Below are 27,476 nucleotides of genomic sequence, written 5' to 3'. Positions count from 1 at the left end.
GACAAAACGTGGTACACCATTACGACCCGGAGATAAAACGTCAGTCCATGGAATATGGACACAAAGACTCGCCCCTGAAAAAGAAATTCAAGATGCAGCCCTCAGCTGGAAAATCATGGCCAGTGTTCTGGGACGCCGATGGTGTTATCCATGTTGATTTCCTTGATCGTGGAACAACGATAAATTCAGAGCGTTACATCACAACGCTGCAAACTCTGAAACAACGGCTAACAAGGGTCCAAAAGGAAAAGGGAAATGTTTTCCTGCAGCATGACTATGCCAAACCACATACTTCACGTGCCACCACAGCAGAACTTCAGAGACTGAATCTCACCATCGTATGGCATCCTCCATACAGTACAGATTTAGCACCAACTGACTTCAATGTGTTCCCGATAATGAAAGACAATCTGCAGCGACATCATTATGCTTCTAATGAAGATGTTGAGAGAACTGTGAGACTGTGGTTGGCAGAAACAGAGTGTCGACTTTTCTCCGTGACGGCTTCAGAAAACTTGTTCATTATTGGCAGGTTGGCAGAAATGTATCCAATATGTGGGAAAGTGAATATTGGTACTTAAAGATCACATTCTAAGGATTATTCCCGCGTTTTCTTTATTAAAATATTCCCATCCAAACCCAATTAACGAAGGTGGAGGCATTACTTTTCATTCAACCCTCATAGCAGGTTCCTTGTGAATGATAAAATCAGCGAACGTGATCATTGTTTCTAGGCCATGTAATACTTGGTAATGTGTTACAAGAAGATTCATGGTACTATTTGAGATTTCAGTAATAGAAAGACATAAAATGTGGCTGGGTACCTCTGTTTGTAACAGTTAAACATAAAGAAAATGGCAAATCCTGTAGACCAAGTAGTCTGTGAAGAAGCAAGTAAGACAACAGTGTAAATATTTGGTTAGCAAAAACAAAAGTTTGTCCATTATAACAGAGGATAGTAATTACATTAATTAAATTCTACTGAAAATTCGATTATTATATTTTACACACGAACATTCATTTTACTGAGACAGTATTTTAGGTTAATTCATAATTAAAATTACCAAGTCATTTCACTATATTGCTATTATTAAATTAAATGTAAATCTCAGACTTTTTCCCCACATCCCAGAGATCACTCCCAATGGAATCCCTCAACCATAATGTAATCTAACAATGGAAAATTCAGAATGGAAGAACAAGAACCTGAAGTAGGATAGACCACTCCCAATGGAATCCCTCAACCATAATGTAATCTAACAATGGAAAATTCAGAATGGAAGAACAAGAACCTGAAGTAGGATAGACTGCTACTCATCACATAAAGAAGGTGGGGGGAAGCAGACAGGCACATTGAGAGTAGATTGTTGTATGTAATCAAGAAATCAGATGACATCCTTCTTCAGATGTAGAAGAAAAAAGAAAAAAAACACACACATGTACGCACAGGCGGCCACTCTTGTCCCCTTGCTCTGAGGTCTGACTGTAGTGAGCAGTGATCTCAGCAGATATGAGTAGTGTGCAAACAGAAAAGGTGTGAGGGTTGGGAGAGGAAGGAGCAGCAGGCTAGGGGTGGGGGAAGATGCTTTGGGGGGAAAAGGGTAGAGGAAAGAAGCAGAGAAGGGAAAGAACTATACAGATGTGAAGATGGTGTGTGTGAGGCTGGAATAGGAACAGGGAAGAGGATATAGACAGGTGACAGATACTGATTAGCGAAGACTGAGATCAGGGAGGTTACGGGAACAAAGCACATATTGCAGGGAGAGTTTCCAGCAGTGCAACATTGAGTAACTGGTGTGGGTGAGAAGAATTCAAGCACTCCATACTTCAGTTGTTGTTGATGTCAAGCACATTGTGTAGGACAGCGTAGTCAGCAACTGGGTGGTCTGGCTATCTCCTGGTCACAGTACAGGAATCATGAAGACAGGCAGATTGTTCTCATGCCCAGACAGAATGCCCAACAGTGTCTAGAGCTAAGTTGGTAGAACACATGAATGATTTCTCAGGTGGTTTTCCTCTGATGGCGCAGGTGTAGCCAAGATCAGACTGGAATAGTTGGTAGTGCGGATAAGCAGTTAGAAACGGGTGGAACAGGGACGGACAAGGATACTACATGGTGGGTGGTGAAATATCACTGTTAGAGGATGGTGAGGAAAGTGCAGAGGGTATTTCTCATCTCAGAACACAGCAACAGCTAGCTGAAACTGCACAGAAGTTCATTCAATTGCTCCAATCCTGGGTGGTATTGAGTCCGAGGGGCGCACTTCATGGGTACACAGGAGGTGGTAGATGACTGGGTAGGTTAAGGTCAAGGAGATTCATTTCTAGACAAGATGGCAAAAGTGATTTCTGACTGTTAAGGTCTCAGCGAGACACTTGGCACATCTGGAGGGGATGCTCATCACTGCAGATGGAATTAACATGCATGGCGAGGCGGTGTGGAAAGGGCTTCCTCATACGAAATGGGTGGCAGGTGTCGAAATGGAGGTACTGCTGGTGCCATCCGAGAGGTGGATGCTGACAACGAGGAAGGTGGTTTGTTGGCCTAAGGAGAACCAGGTGAGGTTAGTAGGGGAGAAAGTTTTGAGATTCTGGTGGAAAGTGAATAGGCTGTCCTCACACTCAATCCAGATCATGCACCAGCAGCCGATACAGATGGACTTGTTACACAAGTAGTTTCAGCTCTTAGCAGAAAAACTTCGTTTGGAGGAGGCTGCTGCGTCCCAGGGATTGGTGCCCCATGCACTCAACACCACATTCTGTCCTCCTTTCAATGATGCTATGGAGGACTGGGATACATATCTGCATCAACTGGAGCAACATTTCATGGTGTTTCAAGTCACAGACAAATCCTTGAAGTAGTAGCTCTTTCCATCCTGGGTGTCGCCGGACATGTTTTTTCTCCTCCGAAAATTGGTGTCTCCGTCTGACCAAGTTGCCCTCTCATTTCAGGAGATATGTACTCTGCTCACTAATTCTTATACCCAGTAGTACCATATGGTTGCCTCCACAGTAGAATTTCATCAATACCATAAAAACCCAGAACAATTATACCACTCGTAGTAGGTCAGTGACTTACAAGGCCTTAGCCGAAAATGTGATTTTACTTGCGCTAATCAATATTGTAGGACTTTCTATGCCGAATCCTTAATTTGTGATCTGGTGGTTCAACTGGTGCCTGACCTGGAGGTTTGCACGGCAGCACTGAAACTGAATAACGCATCGTAGGACATCTTGCGCATCACTCATTAGTGCAAAATTGCATAGAATGATTCATGGCAATATCGCAAGTGGAAGCAGTAAACGCATCACCAGGTGCACTGCCCCAGCATCATATATGGAGGAAGACCAGCAGGTTGAAGCAACATTGTGATTTGTTTTTGTTGGATGTCTCTATGACTTCAGAGCCTCCAGCCGTCCCTTGACGATGGCAAAGGGGGCCATTCCATTCATGCCCACAGCGTTTTTCCTATCACTCCCAAGCAGACTGCCCAGATCGCTGGGTTTCTTGTACACGCTGTGGCAAGGAGGGGCACCTCCGCTCACTATATCAAAGTCGCATGACCCAGCCCCATCCTGTGCCGTGACCACACCAGGACACAGTAAAAATGTTGCAGACAGTAGTCCCCCCCCCGGGGTGACTACTTCATGCAGAAATTGTTTCTCACACTTAGCACGTTGCACCAGGACAATCGTTTCCAGGTGGATGCTGGGCCCACCATCTCTTTGATCAATCAGGGAATTTATGTCCAGCTGGGTTCACCTGAATTGCCACTGTCCTCGTGCAATTTGGTGGCCTATGGTAACAGAACGATTCCTCTTCGCGGGCAATTCTCAACTGCAGCAACTTACAAATACGTCACCCGGCTTTTGACATTTTTTGTCACTGACCATCTGTCGGCTACCAACATTTTTGGCCTCGACGCCTTCACGGCTTTTGGATTCTCTACAAGGTGTACAACTTTGCGTCTGCCGTTTTTTCCCCAAAATTTGAGGCTTTAATGAAACAAATTGGTTAGACATGTATTATTCAAAGTATTTTCCATCACTGGCCAGTGCATAAGTACAAGTGAATCACCTTTGACAATTACTCAGCCCCTGAAATATTCCAGCAATTTCTGGAACAGTTGATACAGCATATTACAACTTGTGTGAATTACTTGGATGACCTCTTACTGTCACAGGATCCTCCAGCCAGGAGCATTTGAAAAACCTCCACACCCTGTTCACAGCCATGAGGAATGCAGTCTTGTGTTGTCATTTAGAGAAGTGCAGATCTTTTCAGCTAGGAGTGGAGTACTTGGGGCACTGGCTCTCTAAAAAGGGAATCCAGCCTACCAATCAGAACATTACTGCCATCACTTCTTCACCTTGTCTGACGATCTTACGTGTGGGCCAGGTCAACTATTATGTAAAATCCTTACCCCAGGTGACCCACATTGTGAAACCTCTCAATCTGTGTAAAAAGGGGGTCTCATATACCTGGACCCCTGTCTGCGATCAGGCTTTTCTCAAATTGAAAACAAAGCTGCTATCTGCACCCTACCTCATGCCTTTTCTCCCGGCCTCCCACTGGTTCTGGCCACTGATCCGTCCGCCTATGGTATCGAAGCAGCCTTGGCACACAGGAATAGGGGTGGTTCTGAACAGCCTATTGCATATGCACTGAACACCCTGACCCCAGCACAGCACAACTATTCACAGATCAAAGAGGCAGCCTTGGCAACAGTGTTTACAGCTGAGAAATTTCACATGTACCTTTTTGGGACACAGTTCTTTCTAATTACGGATCACAAGCTGTCGGTTGCGTTATTCAGAATGAACAGCGCAATGCCTTCAGCACTGGGTGTTGTTCTTCAGTGCCTACAATTACTATCTGGTACAAGTCAACAGCCCAGCATTCTAACACTGATGCATTGGCCCATCTACCAACTGGCTTAGACCCAGATTTCGAACCATAGGAGATCCTTTGCTTCCACATCGACACTGAATGTCAACACCTGTTGGACTGTGACCACGTGTTTTGCCACTGCAACGCGCTGGGACCCCACCCTGCAACAGGTTCTTCACTACATAATACATGGCTGGCCCCCTTATCTCATTTGACAAAAGACTCCACCCTTGGGAACAGCTTTCCCCGTCTCTCAGCTGCAGATGGTGACATCCTTTTGGATACTGAGACGTATGCACATCAAGTGGTTATTCCAGTGGAATTGCATCGTGGGGTATTCACTTTTCTCCATAACGGTCATTGAGGCATGTCCCACATGAAAAAGCTGGCATGCCACCATGTGTACTGGCCCAGGGTCAATGGCAACATCGAAAAGAAGGTTCATAGTTGCGTAACATGTGCCCTCCACCAGGCAGTGCCCCCTCAACCCTTAGCCCCCTGGCATACTCCTCACCTCCCTTGGGACTGCATCCATGTTGATTTTACAGCCCCGTTCTTTGGTTCCATGTGGCTGGTAATTGTGGATGCTTATTCGAAGTACCTCTATTTCGTACACATGGCATCCACCACAACCAGGGTCGCCCTTACTGCCATAGCCCAAGTTATGGCCACTGAAGAGTTGCCTCACACATTGGTCTCTGACAATGGCCCACAATTCATGGCCTCTGCCTTTGAGGACTCCTGTGCCACCGATGGTATCAAAGACACCTGTAGCCCTCCGTTCCACCCTTGCTTGAATGGTGAAGGTGAACATCTGGTTCGGATTTTTAAGCAGCGGGTGAACAAGACTATCGAATCCTCTGCTATTATGGCGGCCCATACTTTGTTTCTGAGCACTTATCGCACCACACAAATTAACAATCATAGCTCTGCAGAACTACTCCATAGTTGCCAGTCTCGGACTTTGCTCCATCTGCTAACACCACTGTCATCGGTACCTCGCTCAGGTCCCTCTGGATGTTACACCCCTGGCATGGTAGTGTGGGCACACTCCCACAGGAGTGCTGAGGCTTAGACACCAGCAATGGTAGTGTCCACCCACGGGCTACTAGTTACAATGGTCCAAACACAGAAGGGGATCGAGTGTTATCACTACAACCAGCTTTGGCCTTGAACACAAGCATCCCCACTGCAGCCCCTCTCCCACCGCCTCCTGGTGCCAATGTAACAACATCCCATTGTTACTCGGGCCTTTCCTTCTGGCTCCCTGTGGGTCAAAGGCACCCCCCCCCCCCCCCCCCCCTCAAACGTCCATATCCAGCAATATTCCGATGGACACTGCTGACTACACTTCCTCCCCAAAGCCTTCAGCTGACACTACTGCACCTTCACACATACCTTCATTTCATCTCCCACAGCACCATCTGTGGCTTTTCTGCGTGTATGTACCAGTTTTGTGACGAAGGAATCTGGTACTGGGCAATGCAGAAGTTGAATGCCCACTGGAACAAATCGATCTCGATGGGCGATAGAGAGCAGAGTCACCGCAGCACTGCACTCGCCTAGTGAGTGGGCCAAAGTCTTGTCACGTGAATCTGCCAACCCATAGTAACCCTTGTGGAGGCATAAACGTCACCGCACCTTGACCACTCACTCAGTCATGCACTTCACCTGGAGGCATTCATTACTATCCCCATCATACTACTGACTACTCACCGATGACTTCGCTTTGATATTGGTTTTCCTCTCTGGTCTCAATTTGATTGTGGCTCATACTTTATCCGTAGACAGCATTGTGTTGGAAGTTCTTGCTCTTGCTGTGTTGGGCCCATCGTTCATCTGCGCTGCTGCTCGACTGCAGCATGTGTTTGAGTCCCAACTGCAGGTGATCTTCCCTCCTTTCGTCGTCATCATTTCTCACCTGTTCTCTGATGTGTGTGCCAGTATCCAGAGACTCACATACACAGCATAATCCTTGTGCTTCAAATTACAGTGGTGGAGCCTTTGTCAGCAGGTATGATTAGAAGGTCAGCATATTTCTCAGGTGGCGCGTTGCGATTTTTCCTGCAGATGCCAGGCTGATTACCATGTTGAGGGATTTGGTGAATGATGATGCTGTAAGGTTTAATAGGGTTGCCACAAGTTCCCCAAGTGATGTTCCCTGATATTTGCCTGATTTTGAGGCAAGTTTTAGTATTTTCCCCTCACAAATTTTGAGATCTACGGGGTAAGTAAAGACATAAGTTCACAAAAAAATGTAGAGACTTCTGTACTTCTAAACGTGTGAGCAAAAATCTTAAGCACTAACATCAACATCTTTTGCAATGAACTGTTTTTATATGGAGCAAGCAAGCCAAATGGTATATGTATTTCATTAAGACCAATGATGTTATTTTATTTCAATAAAACGAAACACATTTGGTGTCTAAAATACTCATTTCGTTGGAGTTGCAAGACACATTTAAAATACCTTCACTGATTTCAGAAATAATCTGAGAAAAAAGTAGTTCTCTTGAAAGAAGTGCATAAGGCAGGGAAGAGTTGCATAAACGAACACTGTAGGTGACTGCCAATAAAATTTTCATTCTACTATGTTCGTTATTGTCGGTTATTACCCACTGTGTTATGTCTATTATTTTACAGGTATTGCATGGTTTTTCTTTCAAGAAGTATGTGAGTACATAGTGTACGCACTGCCAGTGAAAATTTTCTTCTTCTTATTGTCCATACTTTCTAATATATAAATTACTTTCAAAGTGTCAGAACATACTAGAATAAATAATATGTCTATAAAATGCCGCACTGTACAACATACTTGTGGTTGGACAGTCGCAATTCCTGAAATCCATTGTCCGTGCCCTCTGGCGTGCTGAAGAACACCCCAGTCCTAGGTCCATGGATAAACCACCCAAATCTGCCACATTATGTCACACAAAAACAGACCCAGCCTGCAGGCAGATCGGTGAGACTAGATCTGATGGGCAGGGCCTGCACATTAGTGGGAAACTATGGGCTTCAGATCAGCAGGCCTGATCCGTTAGAGATACCCACAAAAATTGCCCACGGTTTTGGCCTGTCATGGAAATCCACTGTTGTGGTCAGCTATTCACGAGTCACAGACAGCATGTTGATGAAATGAGACCATGGTGATCAATCCATGCAACACATAACTTGTGAAAATACTCAGAGAATCGATAATAATGACAGGTACCAACTCACCGTAAAGACGTTGGCTGAGCCACAGACACGCACAGACAAAAGACAATCACACTCTCAAAACTAAATTTTCGACCACGACCTCTGTCCAAGAATGAGAGCACACACACATTCACAGAATCACTCCGACACATGACCACCATCTCTGGCTGCTGTGTCAACAGTCTCCTCATGCCTCCCTGCCTCTCGTCGGTGGCTGCTAGGATACTGGCAAGAAGTGGTAGTAGCACTGACTGTAAGCTGATGGGAATGGTAGGAAGAGGAGAAGCAGTAGGAATGAGGGAGTAGGGAAGTGGCACACACACTCTGCTGCGCCCAGTTAGTGATGATGCACGGACATGTCAGTGAACAAACCACAAACCATTACATCTACTGAGACAAAAACAAGATTTTCAAGTATTTTATTTTTTTCTGTATTTCTCCAATATTCCCCTGATTTTCCTTGACACAATTGAAATTCCCTGATTTCCAGAACTTGTGGCAACCCTGTTTAAGTTTAGTAACTTCTGGTAACTTAGCAGGTGATGATTCAGTGGGAATGGTGTTTGTCACAGCTGTAAGAGTAACTTTAGTACCCCAGAGTTCAATATTGGTTTTGAGTTGAGTCCGAATGGTATGGTTGGTGGTGAAAAGTGTTTCTATTGTAGGGACTGGGAAGATAGAAAGTCCTTAAGGAGCCCATCATGACTGAACTTAGGAGTGGGGCAAAAGGTGAGGCCTTTGGAAAGCAATGATACTTCTGTGGGCAAAGGCTTTTGGAGGGCAGTTTCATAATTGTATTTTGGTTCTGTTTAACCTCTGGGTCCCATTGCGTGGTGTGAGGAAATTAATGAGGGTGTAAAAATATGTTACGGTTGCAAGGAGGGTTTGGCAGTTACAAAGGGATGTGGTGAAGGTACAATGGAGGCTCTTATGGTGATAGTGGATAGTGGGAGTCCACTGCTAGAAATGAGATGAATGGATGGTACAGTTTTCTGAGATGGTGGTGTTTTGAAGGACTATATTGGTGAGGGCTATGGACTGATGGAGTTTGAACAGATAGAGAACGCAGTGGAAGGAAAAACTGCAGCTGGAAATTAGTAATTTGATGATAAGGCCATTTGGGGGGATTCCTCGAGCACAGTTACAACACAAGAACAATTCATAGGACTGGGTGGTGACTAAGGATTGAGAAACTTCTCTATATTGTGACTTACACAGAAGGAGCAGGATCAAAAGTGGAGGGCAAGAAATGTGTAATAATACCTTAAAAACTCATTAATACTGTATTATTAAATATTGTACAAAAAGGATTAAACCAGATAAAATATAGTAAAAAAACTAAGATGAAAACGAAATTAGATAAAAGTCATGGAAAGCCACCTACCATTCTCTACATACCCACTGACTGACTGGCTGGCTGCAAATAACCACAATCTCCCCCCTCGCCAACTGCTTTCCCTTCCATGTACCCAGCACCACCAAGAACTTGGGAAACTGAATCATCTTTCCTGAAGGGGTTTCAACTATCTCTTTTTGTGTCCTGAAATGAGAAACATCTTCCCCACTATCCTTCCCATCTCTCTCACACTGGTACTCCACTGCTCAACCAACATATGCAATAGCCTTGTCTAACCCTATTATACCCCTGCTCCCACACCGTTGCCCAAAGACTCAAATCTATGTAAAATATCTAGAAGCAAGACCTCTTTCCTATACATTCTGCCATTACCACTGGACCATTCACATGTGCTTGACTTCAAAGAGTGCTTCACAATCTGAGTCATCTGGATTCTCTGCATCAACATCAGCTTTTCTGAACTGGACATTTGGGAACTCTCTGTGCAACATGTCTATTGTTCCTGTAATTTCTTTGGCCTCAATCATCGCTAATCCCTGACATCCGTTTGCCTCTATCCCCTTCCCTGCTTCCATTTCAGTCCCCCCCCCAAATCCCAAGCAGACCTGCATAGCCCTTACTCATTCTCTGCCGCTCTCCTCTCACACCCCCCCCCCCCCCTCCCAACTCCAGATGCTGCATTTGGCAACCCCACATCCCTGCATACTCCCTCAGGCACTACCATGCTATCCCTACCAGACACCTTTTCTGTACCATCACTACCCTCCCCAGCTGTGATCATTGCTCCCCACAGTCACACCTCAGTCCCTGGAGGCAACAGTGACACACTCTCTCTCTCTCTCTCTCTCTCTCTCTCTCTGTGTGTGCTGTGTGTGTGTGTGTGTGTGTGTGTGTGTGTGTGTGTGTGTGTGTATACACACATCTGGAGTACGACTTATAGCTTGATTATATACAACACCCGTCATTCCATGTACCTTTCTGCCTCTATGCAGTAAGTAGTAATCTATTTTACTTTTACTTGATGGAAAATCCAGTGCTACTCAGCATCCAGCGGAGATGCTGAGTTGCAGACAGGCACAACCAAAAGACTGTCATAATATAAGCTTTCAGCCAACAAGGCCTTTGTCGAAAATAGACCACCAAGAGTACAGCCGCTGGCCCAGTTAAAGTAGACACACACACACACACACACACACACACACACACACACACACACACACGAAATTGCAACTCACATACATGACTACATGACTGCAGTCTCTGGCAGTTGAAGCCACACTGCGAGCAGCGGCAGCAGTGCATGGTGGGAGAGGCAACTGGGTGGGAGTAAGGTGGAGGCTAGAACAGAGAGGGGGAGGGATAGCAGCGTAGGGTTGGGGAACAGTGAAGTGCTGCTGGGAAGCCTACAAGGACTAGGTGGAGAGAGGGTAGGGCAGCTAGGTGCAGTCAGGTGGGGGGGGGGGGGGGGGCAGTGGAAAAGGAGAAAAGTAAAAAGATTGAGTGCATTGGAGGAATAGAGAGCTGTGTAATGCTGGAATGGGAACAGGGAAGGGGCATTACTTACAAACAAATCGTACAGCTATCAGCACCCACATGGCACCATCCTATACCAACCATGAGTCATCTAAAGGAATCATCCTTACACACCCAGAATCCTAAACCCCCCACCTGATTCAGATTAAATGATGACACCTTTGCGACCTGGATTTGGGGGGGGGGGGGGGGGGGGACCCTATCCACATTCCTCCAGAATCTCAACAGCTTCTTCCTCATTTGCTTCACCTGGTCCTACTCAACCCAGCAAACCCACCTTCCTAGATGTTGACCCCACCTCAAAGATGGCTACATCAGTACCTCTGTCCATATCAAACCTACTAACCATTAGCAATACATCCACTTTGACTGGTGCCACCCGTTCCATACCAGGAAGTCCCTTCCACACGGTCTAGCCACCCGTAGTTGTCTCATCTGCAGTGAGGAATGGTCCCTTTCAAAATATACCAAGGGTCTCACTGAGGCCTTTACAGATCGTAATTATGCTCCCAGCCTTCTACAAAAACAAATCTCCTGTGCCTTATCTTTCCAATCTCCCACGACCTCCCAAAGTCTCACTGTCCAGCCACATAGGAGCACTCCCCTCATGACTCTGTACCACCCAGGACGTGAGCAACTGAATTACGAGGGTGTACACATGGACAAGGGAAAAAAAAAATTCCCGGATTTTTCCCGCATGTTCTGGTTAACAATACACTTTTTCCCTGGTGAAAATACACTTTTTCTGTGTTAAGTGACAGAATACTTTCTCTTGGTACCATAAAACTTATTGACCCTTTGAATGGTTAAGGTTTTATACACCGGCACAGAACTTTCCTGCACTTTAGAAAACGAAATCAGCCCCCCCCCCCTCCCTCGCCCCACCACCAAAAATAAATAAATAAATAAAAATGCATTTTTGGAAAGATCTTTGATGCGCAGCAGCAAATACGCTGCATATTTTCGTATGACGGAGGTATACATCTGAATTCCACCAAACGCAGCACATTGCTTTCCGAAGCACTGAAATCGACATTGCAATGCGCTTTAGTAAGCCAATCATAGCTGATGCTATGTGATCTTGCCAGCTGATGATAGCAGATATTCAGAGCATAGAACAATAGAACACATGATGTAGTCAGCCAATAACAACCAGCATCACTGTTCAGTAGCGCGAACACATAAATAGGAAAAGTTAATGGTTTAAATTAATCTATATTGTGTAGCTACAAGAAAAACTAAGCTTTCAGATATAATATTGGTCTTTTTTGCATGTGTTACACTTTAATGTATGTAACACAAATGCACCAGCAAAATTTTAAATAATACATAAATGTCTGGGCTCGAAATTCTTCTAAGTGGTTGGCCCTCAGTGTGTTAAACTTTAAATGAGAATAAAACACCCTGTGATTTAAGAAATTCAAAGCACATTCACACAAAACATCATTCAACTTGCGTAAAATGAAATTTACTTTGAAAGTAATGCTTTTTAACCACCATTCGCAATATTTACCCGCAGCCTGTTACAATTCGTTTCAGCAATTGTCAGACAGCAACAGAAAATGACGTTACTCAGCGTGTGAAGCTACGATGACATAGGAAGCCCCCAAGTTCATACCTATATAGGATTAAGGGATCTTACATTACATTTAAATGAAACAGAACATCAGAGGGTACTCCAAGAGCATTAGAATTTCGCAAACCAGACTAAAATTCGTAATTTGGTTGAAAGTGCACATTCGTATGTCCACATTAACAAAGAAGTAGGTCTCAACCTGATCTTAAGCTTATCAGTGTGGTTTTCAGTCTGCAAATTTTCTTGGAGTACCAGTACTGTATTATCTCATGTTTAGTTCTTCATTATGGCATAACACCATACGTGCCAGGAGATAAAAACGGGCACTTGTAATTCAGCAAACAGTTGATGCTAGCCAATACTGTGAAATGAAAAACTCCATTTCAAATAAATTAACTGCCTCTGCAGAAAAGATTAATAAAAGTAAAATTTCTTTAGCAAATCGATAAAAATAACATTAGTGTTGTGCAAGGCAATTAATGCTTGGCTGCCAAAAATCTGGAAACAAAATAAAACCAGGAAACTAAAACTAACAACATATTTTAGACTTTCATAAGTATGTGAATGTATATTATTTCACTTGCTAGCTCCCACAGAAATCCTTTTTGTTTTCATTTGATGTGAGTTGTAAATGAAGAAGACACAAAGAAATTACTAAACCTTAACATGGGGCATGTGTAGACTACCACCCTCTCCACTGAAACTTCGACTGCTCTGCGCATGCGTGACTCTGCCAGCTTGGGAACGCCAGAAGAATTTTCCTGAGTAGTGTCTGGCTGCTTGTTGCTTTTGCTGATACAGCTAAGTGCCGTACTTCAAGTAGCCATAAGCGGGAGAAGGTACTGTTCATACGTGACTCAACTGCACATGCACACCAACCCACTGGCTACTGCTCAAACGAACCCAAAGTAAACCGTTGTAATGTCACGGTCATCGGAAGCAGTAGTCTTCGTCCTAAAGCCTTTGACACATTTTGGTGTTGGCAGACACTTGTGTGTGCACCGTGTTTTGTTGTTGGAAATGGCACATTTCCTTTGAAACTTAAGTTTACTTTGGTTTTCTTTCTCTCGTTTAAGTTTTATTGCTGCAGTACTATTCCACAGTAGCTGGCTAAAATAAAATTCTTTGTTAAATTATCATTTCTTACCAGTCAAAACTACAAAAATTTATCTGAGAACTGAAACAATGAAAATTCCTGTAATTCTAAAAAAATCCAGGATTTTTCCCGGTTTTCACCAAGACAAAAAAATTCCCAGGTTTTTCCGTGATTTCCCAGGGCATATATACCCTGATTACATTCTCTGCCAGGGTTTTGACTACCTCTCGTTGTCCCTGAAATGATAAATGTCCTACCCACTATCCCTCCCACAGTGGTATTCGCCGTCCATCGAACCTACATAGTGTACTCGTCCATCCCTACATAACCCCTGATTCCATGTCCCACACATCCTCCCACCAACACCTACTCCAGTCCAGTCACAAACATCACCTATCCCATCAAAGGCAGGGCCACCTGTGAAACCAGTCAGGTGACCTACAAGCTGAGCTGCAACCACTGTGCTGCATTTTATGGGGCATGACAACCAACAATCTGTCTGTCCGCATGAATGGCCACCAACGAACTGGCCAAGAAACAAGTGGATCACCCTGTTGCTGAGCACACCTCCCAACACAACATTCTTCATTTCAATGACTGCTTCACAGCCTTTGTCATATGGATCCTTCCCACCAACACCAACTTTCCTGAAATGCGCAGGTGGAAACTCTCCCTGCAATATATCCTATGTTCCCATAACCCTCCTGGCCTCAACCTTTGTTAGTCATTGTGCTCATCAATCCAGCCCCTTCCCTATTCCCATTCCAGCACTATACAGTTCTCTATTCCACCAATGCACCCAGTCTTTTTACTTCTCTCCTTTTCCACTATTCCCCCCCTCCCCCCTCCATCTCTCCCTTGACTTCCATCTAACCTCTCGACTGCACCTAGCTGTCCTACCCTCTCTCCACCTCATCCCCGTGGGCTCCCCAGCAGCACTTCACTGTCCCCCTACCCTGCTATCTGCCCCCCCTCCCCGCCCCAGCTTACCCCCACCCATTTACCTCTCCCAACATGCACTGCTGCCACTGTTTGCAGAATGGCTTCAGCTGGCAGAGACTGCAGTCATGAGTGTGAATTGTGTGTGTGTGTGTGTGTGTGTGTGTGTGTGTGTGTGTGGGTGTGTGTGTATGGTTTATTTTCGACAAAGGCCTTGTTGGCCAAAAGCTTATATTGTGACAGTCGTTTCGTTGTCCCTATCTGTGACTCAACATCTCCGCTATATGGAGTAGCAACTATCCTTTTCATAATATTGTTACTTTACTTGTTGGAATATAGATGAGATAGTGTTTTAAAATAACACAGTTAACTAATTTTACAATTGTATTCCAAAACTCATATAGAATAATGTCTGTTGGATTAATAAACACAAATCACCATAATCTTCCTTTTAGTTACCAGTACACGAAATTAAAAACATTACTTTCCAAAATCAACATTATACTCATTTTTAACTAATCAGGCAATATGACATTAGTTATAATGTAATTAAAATGTTGTTAACAATATGTAATGTGCTGACATGGCAATGAAAATTATGTCTATATTTTATTTCTTGTATTTTGTGTGATGTCACCCAATATTATCCTGGCCTCGAAAACATCAACAAATTGCTTCGCCAGGGATACGACTTTCTCAAGTCAACCCCTGAGATGAGATCATCCCTTGACAAAATTCTCCCCACACCACCCAGAGTTGCCTTTCGTCGCCCCCCTAACCTCCGTAACATCCTTGTTAAACCCTACAATATTCCCAGACTACCTTCTCTACCCACCGGTTCCTACCCCTGTAACCGACCCCGCTGCAAAACCTGCCCCATGCATCCCCCCACAACCACCTTCTCCAGCTCCGCTACTGGTAAAACATACACAATTCAAGGCAGGGCCACATGTGAAACTACACATGTCATTTATCAACTGACATGCCTGCACTGCACAGCCTTTTACATTGGTATGACAACAACTAAACTGGCTGAGCGTATGAACGGACACAGACGAACTGTCCGCCTAGGAGATGTCCAATACCCAGTAGCAGAGCATGCCCTCCAGCATAATTCTAGGGACCTAGGAACCTGCTACACTGTATGTGCCATTTGGCTTCTCCCACCCAACACCAGTCCCTCTGAACTGCGGAGATGGGAACTTGCACTCCAACACATCCTTTCATCCCGCCAGCCCCCTGGACTGAACCTACGTTAAACCACCTCACTCCCATTTACTCTTCAATCTTCTCCTCTTTCCCTTTTCTCTTTAGCCATTCACACATCTTTTCATCCTACATAGTTGTGTTTATCTTTATACTATATACCTCTTTACTTCTGTATGCATCCTCTTTGGTTTGAAGCTGGCACAGTACTTACAGTAGAATATCTTTGGCTTCCCTCTGACAACCATGCCTCCATCCTTGCTACCCTCCCTGTTTTCCTTTCCCTGTTGCTACATAACCTGGGTTGTGAGTAACTGAATCTACTTTCCCTTCTTCCCTTTCTTTCCCCTCTCTCCTCCCTGATGAAGGAACATTTGTTCCAAAAGCTAGGAACATAAATTTTTGGTTCTGTTTTGTGTGTATCTATCAGCTGTATTGAGCTAAGTACTGGCCAGCCCCTCTATCTCTTTGTTAGTATTTGTTTCACATCTTTATATGAGATTTTCCATTAATCATTTAGATCATCTATATGGTCCACATTCTTCATTGTTTTGTCCCTTTTGTCAGCTATCACTTACATCTGTCATCTTAACACTTTCTCTTCTTCAGTGTTTTATATATACATGAATAAATATTTTCGTCACCAACTGTGCTAGTTTCATATTCCTCCTATTATCTTGTTCCGTTTATAGTCCAATTCTCTTTTTTTTTGTTTACTGATTTATTTATTTAACATTCCATAGTTTTAACGTTCGTTATTCACTGTTTTCCAGCCAACAATCGCTGCCAACAATCTCTTCCACACCTACCAGTATCATCCATTTCCGTCGATTTTGTGTTGCTGGCGATATTTTTGTGCCATTGGCTGTCTTTCTCTGCCACAGGAAAATTTTTTTTGAGACATTTCTGCGGCACGCGCGATCTCTTTTGCGGCACGCGCGATCTCTTTTCGCCACTCGCTATCTCTGTTTTTGAGCAACGTGTGTTCTTTTCCCCTGATCTGAACATACTTGCTTGGTCTGGTCATCTTTTTCCGTATTTTTCTTATTTAGTGGTCTTCCTTTGGTATTGAACATTACCAACACAATTTCTTTCTTTCTCGTCCTTCCCTCCGTGTTTTATTCCTTCTTATGATTACTATTTTAACTTAAGTTATTTCATTTCCCTACCCACCAGTTACCCACTATGTACCCTAATCCTATACCACATTATTTACATTCATTCCGGAAACATGCATTCATCGTAGCCAAACTGCAATCACACATACTTTTCCTCCGGTCCTGCTTAACCTTTGGAATTACCCCTAAAGGACTTACCTTAAAAGTTCCCATCTCTGGGTGCAATTCCTCCTTCCACCAGTCTCTCCTGGACTTCCAGAACCTTCAATCCTTAGCCCTTACCCAACTTGTCCTGAATCTCTACACTACTTCATGTAACCACCACTCCCAACAGCTCCTATCTCTCTTCAAAGTCCTCCACCTCTCAAACCCTTCCTTGGAGAACACACTCAGGAACGTCATCCTAGAAGCCAGCTGCAAACTTGAGTTCCATGCCACACACCACCTGAAAAAACTATCCACAGTGCTAGTGCAACACCTAAGAAGTGGGGTCCCTCTCCCTATCCCTCACAAACACCAACCACAACAGAACCTTCAACAAACCCCCCTCATAGCCAACAAACCTAGCCTAGCCACCCTACTCAATCTCCCCATCCCAGCACATACCCCACACAGACCAAATCTCAACTAAAACCACAGTCAAATGCCACATATCACCAATCCCAATTCAGTTCTAAACCTCTCATCCAGATCCCTCTCTCCTCCAGAGACATCTGTTCTATCAAAAGGCTTAACCTTTAGCCCCACGCCTAAATTCAACCGCACTGCCCTGGTTAAAGATCTCCTCTCATTCACCCGGAACCTCAACTGGAAATATCACTTCACTACCCAAACACAGCCCCCAAATACTAGACCCAGTGTTGAATCCTGCCTAGAACAGTTCTGACCGCCTTCTCAAAGGGATCCTCCTCCCCTCCCCCAAAACCATCCCTTGCAGACACTTCAGGAATTCCTCACATCCAGTGTTGCCTCCCAGTCCTTCTTGAAGAACATCCCGACAACCCCCAACATCACCCCAGCTGAAACCCGTGCCATTAAGGAGCTGAAAATAGACCGCTCTATTGTCATCCACCCGGCGGATAAAGGCTCCACAACTGTCGTACTTGACCGTGTGGAGTATGTGGCAGAAGGACTGCGTCAACTCTCCGACACCTCAACCTACAAAGCTGTTACCCAGGATCCCATTCCCTCCATCCAGACTGAGCTGCAGAAAATCCTAAAAATCCAAGGTCCCTCACAAGGCCTCACAACGGCTTCCATAGACTCACTCACTCCACCTGAGCCACGTACCCCTACCTTCTACCTATTACCCAAAATCCACAAAGAGAACCATCCTGGCCGTCCCATTGTGGCAGGCTTCAAAGCCCCAACAGAACGTATCTCAGCTCTGGTAGACCAACACCTCCAACCTATCACCTGCAGACTCCCATCCTACATCAAAGACACAAACCACTTCCTAGAACGCCTCAAATCCATTCCCACTCCTCTCCCACCTGAAACCTTTCTTGTCACCATAGATGCTACATCCCTTTACACAAACATCCCACATACTCATGGTCTCTCTGCCCTTGAGCACTACCTCTCCCAACGCCCACCCGAAGATCTTCCAAAAACCTCGTTCCTTACCAACTTCATCCTCACCCATAATTACTTCATTTTTGAAGGCCAGACCTACAAACAAATCAGGGGAACGGCCATGGGAACCAGGATGGCTCCGTCCTATGCCAACCTCTTCATGGGCCGCATGGAGGAGGCTTTCCTGAAGACCCAACAGCTGCTTCCCCTGGCCTGGTATAGGTTTATAGATGACATCTTTGTGGTCTGGAATCATGGTGAAGAAACACTCCTTAATTTCCTCCATAACCTGAACTCCTTTTCGAATCTGAATTTCACCTGGTCCTTCTCCAAAACCCAAGCTACCTTCCTGGATGTTGACCTTCATCTTGTTGAAGCTCACATCCACACCTCTGTCCATATCAAACCCACAAACACACAACAGTACCTTCACTTTGATAGCTGCCATCCATTCCACATCAAACGCTCCCTTCCCTACAGCCTAGGTACTCGTGGCAAACGTATCTGCTCCAGTGACGAATCCCTCAACAATTACACCAATAACCTAACCAGTGCTTTCCTATCCCACAACTATCCTGCAGACCTTGTCCACAAACAGATCTCCCGAGCAATACATTCCTCCCCGTCCAACAACAATGTTCCTATCCCCAGACCACACAGAAGCATCCCCCTTGTCACCCAATATTATCCTGGCCTCGAAAACATCAACAAATTACTCCGCCAGGGATATGACTTTCTCAAGTCAACCCCTGAAATGAGATCATCCTTTGACAAAATTCTCCCCACACCACCCAGAGTTGCCTTTCGTCGCCCCCTTAACCTCCGTAACATCCTTGTTAAACCCTACAATATTCCCAGACTACCTTCTCTACCCACCGGTTCCTACCCCTGTAACCGACCCCGCTGCAAAACCTGCCCATGCATCCCCCCACAACCACCTACTCCAGCCCCGCTACTGGTAAAACATACACAATTCAAGGCAGGGCCACATGTGAAACTACACATGTCATTTATCAACTGACATGCCTGCACTGCACAGCCTTTTACATCGGTATGACAACAACTAAACTGGCTGAGCGTATGAACGGACACAGACGAACTGTCCGCCTAGGAGATGTCCAATACCCAGTAGCAGAGCATGCCCTCCAGCATAATTCTAGGAACCTGCTACACTGTATGTGCCATTTGGCTTCTCCCACCCAACACCAGTCCCTCTGAACTGCGGAGATGGGAACTTGCACTCCAACACATCCTTTCATCCCGCCAGCCCCCTGGACTGAACCTACGTTAAACCACCTCACTCCCATTTACTCTTCAATCTTCTCCTCTTTCCCTTTTCTCTTTAGCCATTCACACATCTTTTCATCCTACATAGTTGTGTTTATCTTTATACTATATACCTCTTTACTTCTGTATGCATCCTCTTTGGTTTGAAGCTGGCACAGTACTTACAGTAGAATATCTTTGGCTTCCCTCTGACAACCATGCCTCCATCCTTGCTACCCTCCCTGTTTTCCTTTCCCTGTTGCTACATAACCTGGGTTGTGAGTAACTGAATCTACTTTCCCTTCTTCCCTTTCTTTCCCCTCTCTCCTCCCTGATGAAGGAACATTTGTTCCAAAAGCTAGGAACATAAATTTTTGGTTCTGTTTTGTGTGTATCTATCGGCTGTACTGAGCTGAGGTAAGTACTGGCCAGCCCCTCTATCTCTTTGTTAGTAATTATTTTGTGTGATATTTTATTTATAAATATTCTGAGGGTAGTGTTCCTCCTACAGTCAATGATTGTATTAGTTTTGCAGGACCACCACACCCAAAATGATTCATAGTGGAAGATTTGCGATGAGATATAGACCTATTAGTCCTTGGTATATCAGTATGCTCCCCACATTTCTTTATTTGTTAAGCCATCAGTACACTTTTTGAATGCAAATATAGTGTGTCATATATACTGCCCTACAAAGATTACTTGAACTGAAATACACTGTACTGGACAATTATTTGATACTGTTTTACTTAGAAGCCTTTGTTACCTAAATCTGGATATGAGACTATCTTCAATCTTCGTTGAAAAATTTGAAGGTAAAGTCCGCGCACCAGTCAGTCTTTTTACAAGAAATTCTTTCCAGTCTTTATATTTGTCTTGAATTGCTGCAAGAAAGATAAACTTCATCAATATTTTAACAACCAGTTCAATTGACCATCCAAACTTTGGTTGCTATTTGCTTACTTCATACTTACCTCTAATATCATGAACAAGTCAACAGGCATTTCTAAGAGAATGACTACTTAAATACAGATGAGTGAATGAAAATTTTGCTGCATAAATTAATCCAAATACTCCATCACACGAACAGAGGGGAACGTATACTACTGAATAACAGATCAAATGCAACTCTATTTACAGTTATCAGTTTGGCAGACTTTGAAATTACTTTTAAATTACAACATACAGCAGGATATTTTATTATTTACATTTTCCACAATACTGTCCACTATGTGGTACAGTACGAAGAACAACACTTCCTTACACTCATTCTGCTTCGAAATTCTTATTATTTTAGTGTCCCTAAAGTAATGAGAAAACATTATCACAACAGATCCTACACTTACTAAGTCAATAAAAGTTTAACACAAAAAATTTCAGATGAGAAAATTAAATATGAAAGAATCCGTCCATGCTACCATGAACTGTTTAAGAATCATGAACCTAGCTTATGTAATGCTTGTGAAGAACTTGTAAGTTCAGTAGCTTTCCTTGGCAGCACACTGTGTCCAGATAGCGACAATCATACTACATACTTGTTTCTCAGGTAGTATAAGGATTTAGAGACCAAACTAGATGTCATTAGTCTCTCATTACACTGATCTGAAACAAGAGGGAGAGGGAGAGATGGAAAAGAGGAAGGTGGTTGAGAGGGCAAAGGTGGTTGAGAGAAAGGGGAGAGAAGAAGTGAAAATTGGAGGCTGTGGGGGCGGAGGCGGCGAGGGGGGGTGGCGGCGAGGGGGTGTGGCGGCGAGGGGGGTGTGTGGCGGCGAGGGGGTGGGTGGCGGCGAGGGGGTGGGTGGCGGCGAGGGGGTGGGTGGCGGCGAGGGGGTGGGTGGCGGCGAGGGGGTGGGTGGCGGCGAGGGGGGGGGGGGAGTTTGGAGAAGGAAGAGGAGAGAGAACAAAAAACACTACTAAAACACATGACAAGACAGGCATTACATAGAAAAGGATAAAGTGAATTAAACTATATTACTATGCACTATACAGTTAATTTATGATAGTTCGCCTGTCATTCATTCCCAACTTTTGTATTAAAAGTGTCCTTTAGCCTGCATAAAGCTGAGGAATGAAATTAGACAAAGCCACTGCTCATTTTATTGTTTATTTATATAGACTGGATCTGTATTGTCCAAAATGCCTATCTACGGCAATAGTATAATTCGCTTTTCTGTTCTCATGTAATTTCCATAAATTTTGTATTAATTGACTTTTAGCACGTCCTCATCCTGTTAAAATACCGACTTTCAGCTGGGAAGGAAGAGGATAATCTATATGCCACTAAAAGTCATGTTTAAGGAAAATTTTCCAAAGAATGTACGGAAATTCTTTGAGGGCACAAGAGTAAATTAGACAACAGCTGCAGATAGGCATGTGGCCACATTCTGGTCGAGTATATATACATAGACAATAAAACAAGCAGCCTTGTCTGTAAATATACAAACTATGATTCATCATTAATTTCAGTAGTGATGTATCATCATTAATTTCAATAGTGATGTAAGAATGGCTCATTGTTATTTCTCAAGAACGAAGATGAGCGGTTAATACAGAACATTCATATTTATTTCAGCTACTTTAAACTAAATTTACTTACTCTTTGGTGGGATGAGCGGCTTTCCTCTGGTTGCACACCATCCAACAGGATGCACAGTATTACAACATAAATTTAGCCAGAAATCCTTGCTACCATTTTGTCCAAAGCCTTCATACCTTAGCAATGCTTTGTAACCTTGAAAGAAACAAAACACACATGTAATGTTCTCAGACATTAAAGAATTCACATGTTTGTTGACCTAAACACTGGTAACTTCAAAAACACTACTAATTTTAAAATACAGTAATACTGAAAATGGGTCCCATTACTTCTTGTCAGAAATAACATATACTTCATAAAGGCTTTTGTAAGAACAACTGCAAATTATTTTTCTCATAAATTTGTTCATATATATCGAGGTGAAAAAAGTCATGGGATAGCGATATGCACATACACAGAGATGGCGGTAGTATTGCATACACAAGGGAGAAATGGGTAGTGCACTGGCAAAACTGTTATTTGTTCTCAGGTGATCCATGTCAAGAGATTTCCAATGTGATTATGGCCACATAACTGAATTAACAGACTGTGAACATGGAATGGTGGTTGGAGCTAGATGCATGGGACATTCCATTTCGGAAATCACTGCGGAATTCAATATTCCGAGATCAGCAGTGTCCAGATTGTGTCAAGAATATAAAATGTTAGGCATTACAGCTCACCATGGACAACGCAGTGGCTGACGGCCATCATTTAATGACCAAGAGCAACGGCATTTGCGCACAGTTGTCAGTACTAACAAACAAGCAAGACCATGTGAAACAACCACAGAAATCAATGTGGAACTTACGACGAACATATCCACTAGGACAGTGTGGTAGAATTTGGCATTACAAGTGCTATGGCAGCAGACAGCTGACATGAGTGCCTTTGCTAACGCACGACATCACCTGCAGCACCTCTTCTGGGCTCGTGACCATATCAGTTGTACCCCAGATGACTGGAAAACCATGGTCTGGGTAGACAAGTCCCGATATCAGTTGGTAAGAGCTGACAGTAGTAGGGTTCGGTTGTGGTGCAGATCTCATGAAACCATGGACCTAAGCTGTCAACAAGGCACTGCGCATTCTGGTGGTGGCTCCATAATGGCGTGACCTGTGTTTACATGTAATGGACTAGGCCTCTGGTCCAACTGAACTGATAATTGCTGGAAATGTTTATGTCTGGCTGCTTGGAGACCATTTGCTACCATTGATGGACTTCATGTTCCTAAACAATGAGGAATTTTAATGGATAACAATGCGGCACATCACCAGGCCAAAACTGTTTGCGATTGGTTTGAAGTACATTCTGGAAAATTTGAGTGAATGATTTGGCCTCTCACATCGCCTGACATAAATCCCACTGAACATTTGTGGGACATAACTGAAAGTATTTGTATGGAGTGTAGCCATGCATGGAAGTGAAACATGGACGATAAATAGTTTGGACAAGAAGATAATAGAAGCTTTCGAAATGTGGTGCTACAGAAGAATGCTGAAGATTAGATGGGTACTTCACATAACTAATGAGGACGGATTGAATAGAATTGGGGAGAAGAGGAAGAAGGGACCGGTTGGTAGGACATGTTCTGAGGCATCAAGGGATCACAAATTTAGCATTGGAGGGCAGCGTGGAGGGTAAAAATGGTAGAGGGAGACCAAGAGATGAATACATTAAGCAGATTCAGAAGGATGTAGGTTGCAGTAGGTACTGGGAGATGATGAAGCTTGCACAGGATAGAGTAGCATGGAGAGCTGCATCAAACCAGTCTCAGGACTGAAGACCACAACAACAACAATTGAAAGATCAGTTCATGTACAAAATCCTGCACTGGCAACACTTTTGCAAAGCCTATAGAGGCAGCATGGCTCAATATTTTTGCAGGGGACTTCCAACAACTTGCTGAGTCCATACCACATTGACTTGCTGCACTATGCTGGGCAACAGTAGGCCTGACACATTATTAGGAGATATCCTATGATCTTTGTCACCTCAGGGTATGTATTTTGTTTGTTTATTCTAAGAAATCTCTTGAACATCTGGAAAATATTTTTTTTGGGAGGGGGGGGAGGGAGGGGGAAGGCTTTGCTGTGGTGAGAAGACCCCACTAGTGCTCCTAGTGGGGTAGAGAAGTAATGACATGTAAGCTTAAATCATTGCAAGATGGAATGTGTCCTGATATTCACCGGCTTATACACATGCATAAGCCCATGTTCCTCTTTGACTAGTGCTGTGATTATGATATAGACTGTGGGAAAATATTTTTTATTCTTTAATTTTTTTGTTTTGTATTTTGGTGCAAAAACAACTAGGGCCATATGTGCCTTTGTCAAAACCGTACAACAAAAATACAAAGAGAGAAGTTAAAAATGACTACATGTCAATCCTAATCGACGGAAGAGAAGACAGCTAGAAACAGGGACATGGAGAAAGGTCTATAATACACCACTGAGAAACGGAGGTCCGGAACTAAAAATTAAATGGCCTTTGCCATATTGCTACGACAGCTGAGAAATGAAACATGGTCAACAGCCACACTTCGTTAGCTAAAACAGCTGATTACTCAGATGGAAAACACAAATGGGAACATAAGGGGTTAAAAAAAGGGCATTCCATCAGAAAATGGCAGACAGACAACAGTTGAGTGCAATGTACACAAAGTGGTAAGGGAGCACCACTTCACAAATGGTGGTGGCTAAAACGATAGTGCCCAATATGCATCCTAGTTAAAATGATCTCCTAGTGGCAAGAGGGCAGAGAGGTGGTAATCCAAGCTGCTGGGAGAGGCTTAATAACCCTGAGCTCATTTCCAGGGAGGACCAATGGTGATGCCAAAATGACACCACCTGTTGGCAGACGGCAACACAGAGATCATTGGAGGGAATGTAAGAACTAGCGGCTGCAGTCTTGGCAGCAGCATCAGCAGCCTTGTTTCCCATCAGGCTACGTACCCATATAAACATCACAGTGACTCCATAAAGAGTGAGCTAGTGGCAACTTTCCTGGACATGTTGCACTAAGGGATGGACAGTGTTCAGCACACAGGGGCTCTAAAGGGTGCTCAGAGAGTCTGAGCAGATGGCGCAGTTTAAAAGCCTGTGTCATCTGATGTACTGTGTGGTCTGATACAGGGCGAGGAGCTCTAGGGCGAAGAGCTCTGCTGTAAATACTATGCAGTGTTCTGGAAGACAATACCGAAAAACCACGGCATCAATGACGAAGGCACACCCAACACCATAGTCAGTCTGAGAACCATCAGTGTACAGAAAGGTACTATCACAAAGTTTCAAGCGAAGGTCGTGGAACTTAATGTGACAGAGCGAGTCTGGAGTAGTGTTCTTAGGAAGCAAAAGAAGGCCAAGGTAAACACAGGCCACCACACGAAGCCAAGGTAATGTTGGGTTCACACCCACCGGGAAAGTGGCAGGTAGCGTGAAGTTGCCCACAAGCAAAAGGTGCTGCAACATCTGTAAGTGAACAGCATCGGGCTCTGGGGTGGAGGACTGAGATGAAGTGAGAGCATGATCTAACTACCTCTTAGTAAAGGCGGCAATGCAGCGCTCATGATTCTGAGAAGAGAAGGGTATTGCCCGAGCCTCCTTCACTTGTTTCCGATGGAGGAAGGCGGGGTGATAGAAGCTCGAAATCTCCTCAAAATGGCGGCACAAGGTGTTCGAGATAGCAATAGCATCCGTGACGACATCGTCTGCTATTGTCAAGCTGGAAACTGGGGAGTGAATATTGGTCCCAGAGAGCCGTCGGAGGTTGGCCCACAAAACGGAAGAGGGAGTGGAACTATTAACAGAACTAGTTAATGAAATCCAGCTGGCTTTGTTGCTGTCCCGAAGAACATGACGACACTGTGCACACATCTGCTCATAATGAAAACAGTTTGCCATCGTAGGATGATGGTTAAAAACGTGGAGATCATGTCTCCATGTGCGAATTGCGTAGCGCACGCCTCAGTCCACCAAGGGACTGGGACACAGCATGGTAAAGAGGAAGTGTGAGGAATGGAATATTCTACAGTGGTAAGGATAACATTTTAAAGATATTCTACCTTGTCGTCGCAACTGGGGAAATGATGTTCGCTGAAGGTGCCAGGGAGGAGTAAAGCTTCCAGTCGACCTTAGTAAGCTGCCATTTGGGTGTGCACATAGGTGGGGTAGAAGTCAGCAAACAGATAGCACATGGGAAATGGTTGCTCAAATATGTGTCAGAGAACGAGACGATGGGCAAGCTCGACAGTGCAGAAGGATAGATCAAAATGAGAATAGGTGTGCATGGAGTCTGAGAGGAACATGGGTGCTCCTGTATTAAGACAGAGGACGTTAAGTTGACTGAGATGGTCAGGAAAGAGGGCACCTTACAGACAGGTTCTGGGAGAACCCCAAAGGGGATGGTACGCTTTAATGTCACTGAGCAGCAGAAACGAGTGAGGTAGATGCCCATTAAGCTGGAGGAAGTCTCCCCTGGTGACAATGAATGACAGAGGGGCGTAAACGGTACAAAGGGAAAAGGTCAAGTGAGGAATGAAAAGCGAACTGCGACAGTTTGAAGACAGGTAGCCGGGGAGATGGGTTGACTGTGAACATCATACCCTCTGGGCAGCGTGACTCCCCCATGAGATGGAATGCTGACCTTGGCGGTAGGGTCAAAACAGACCACAAAGAAATGTGAGAGCTCAAAGCGGTTGTGAGGATGCAGTTTTGTTTCCTGAAGGCAGAGAGCAAGTGGACGGTGCGAATCTAAGAGCAGCCGTAAATCCTCTATGTTGGATATAAGGCCACGAATGTCCCATTGGAGGAGAGCAATGACAAGGAAAAAATGAAGGGGTGTCCTATCGGCAGCAGCCAAGTGCCAGCCTTCAAAGACTTGCTGCTAGAGGGCACAGAGCAGGAGGATCCTGCTCCGTGAGGTCTACAGAAGCGTCGGCATTCTTCTGCTGTCGGTCTGTGGAGTCCAGGGCAGAAAAATTTAGTGGTGCACAACGGCAACACAGAGGTCGACCAGGCAAGGGTATCATGTGGTGACACCGCGAAGAGGATCTTCGAGTAGGACAAAGGGGAAGAGCATTTCCTTTTTTTTGACTTCTTCGAGCCTTTCCAGTTAGCAGGGGGAAGACTCAGATGTTGGTTGGCTG

The 27,476-nt window shown here is 44.4% G+C and overlaps 1 protein-coding gene across 5 annotated transcripts in view; it reads right to left on the bottom strand.

Annotated features, from left to right (window-relative positions):
• LOC124802465 (polycomb protein Sfmbt) overlaps positions 1 to 27,476 on the bottom strand; it is a 297,351-nt gene that overhangs the window by 62,367 nt on the left and 207,508 nt on the right. For all 5 annotated transcript variants that reach the window (XM_047263252.1, XM_047263255.1, XM_047263253.1 and 2 more), the window contains 2 exons: positions 22,352 to 22,486; positions 20,522 to 20,639 (listed from right to left, as the gene is read on the bottom strand). In XM_047263252.1, coding sequence (XP_047119208.1) covers positions 20,522 to 20,639; positions 22,352 to 22,486 — 253 coding nt within the window. The remainder of the gene's footprint in view (positions 1 to 20,521; positions 20,640 to 22,351; positions 22,487 to 27,476) is intronic.

Source organism: Schistocerca piceifrons, chromosome 6, assembly GCF_021461385.2.
Source record: "Schistocerca piceifrons isolate TAMUIC-IGC-003096 chromosome 6, iqSchPice1.1, whole genome shotgun sequence".
Taxonomy (NCBI): domain Eukaryota; kingdom Metazoa; phylum Arthropoda; class Insecta; order Orthoptera; family Acrididae; genus Schistocerca; species Schistocerca piceifrons.
This window is presented reverse-complemented; position numbering and strand designations above follow the sequence as displayed.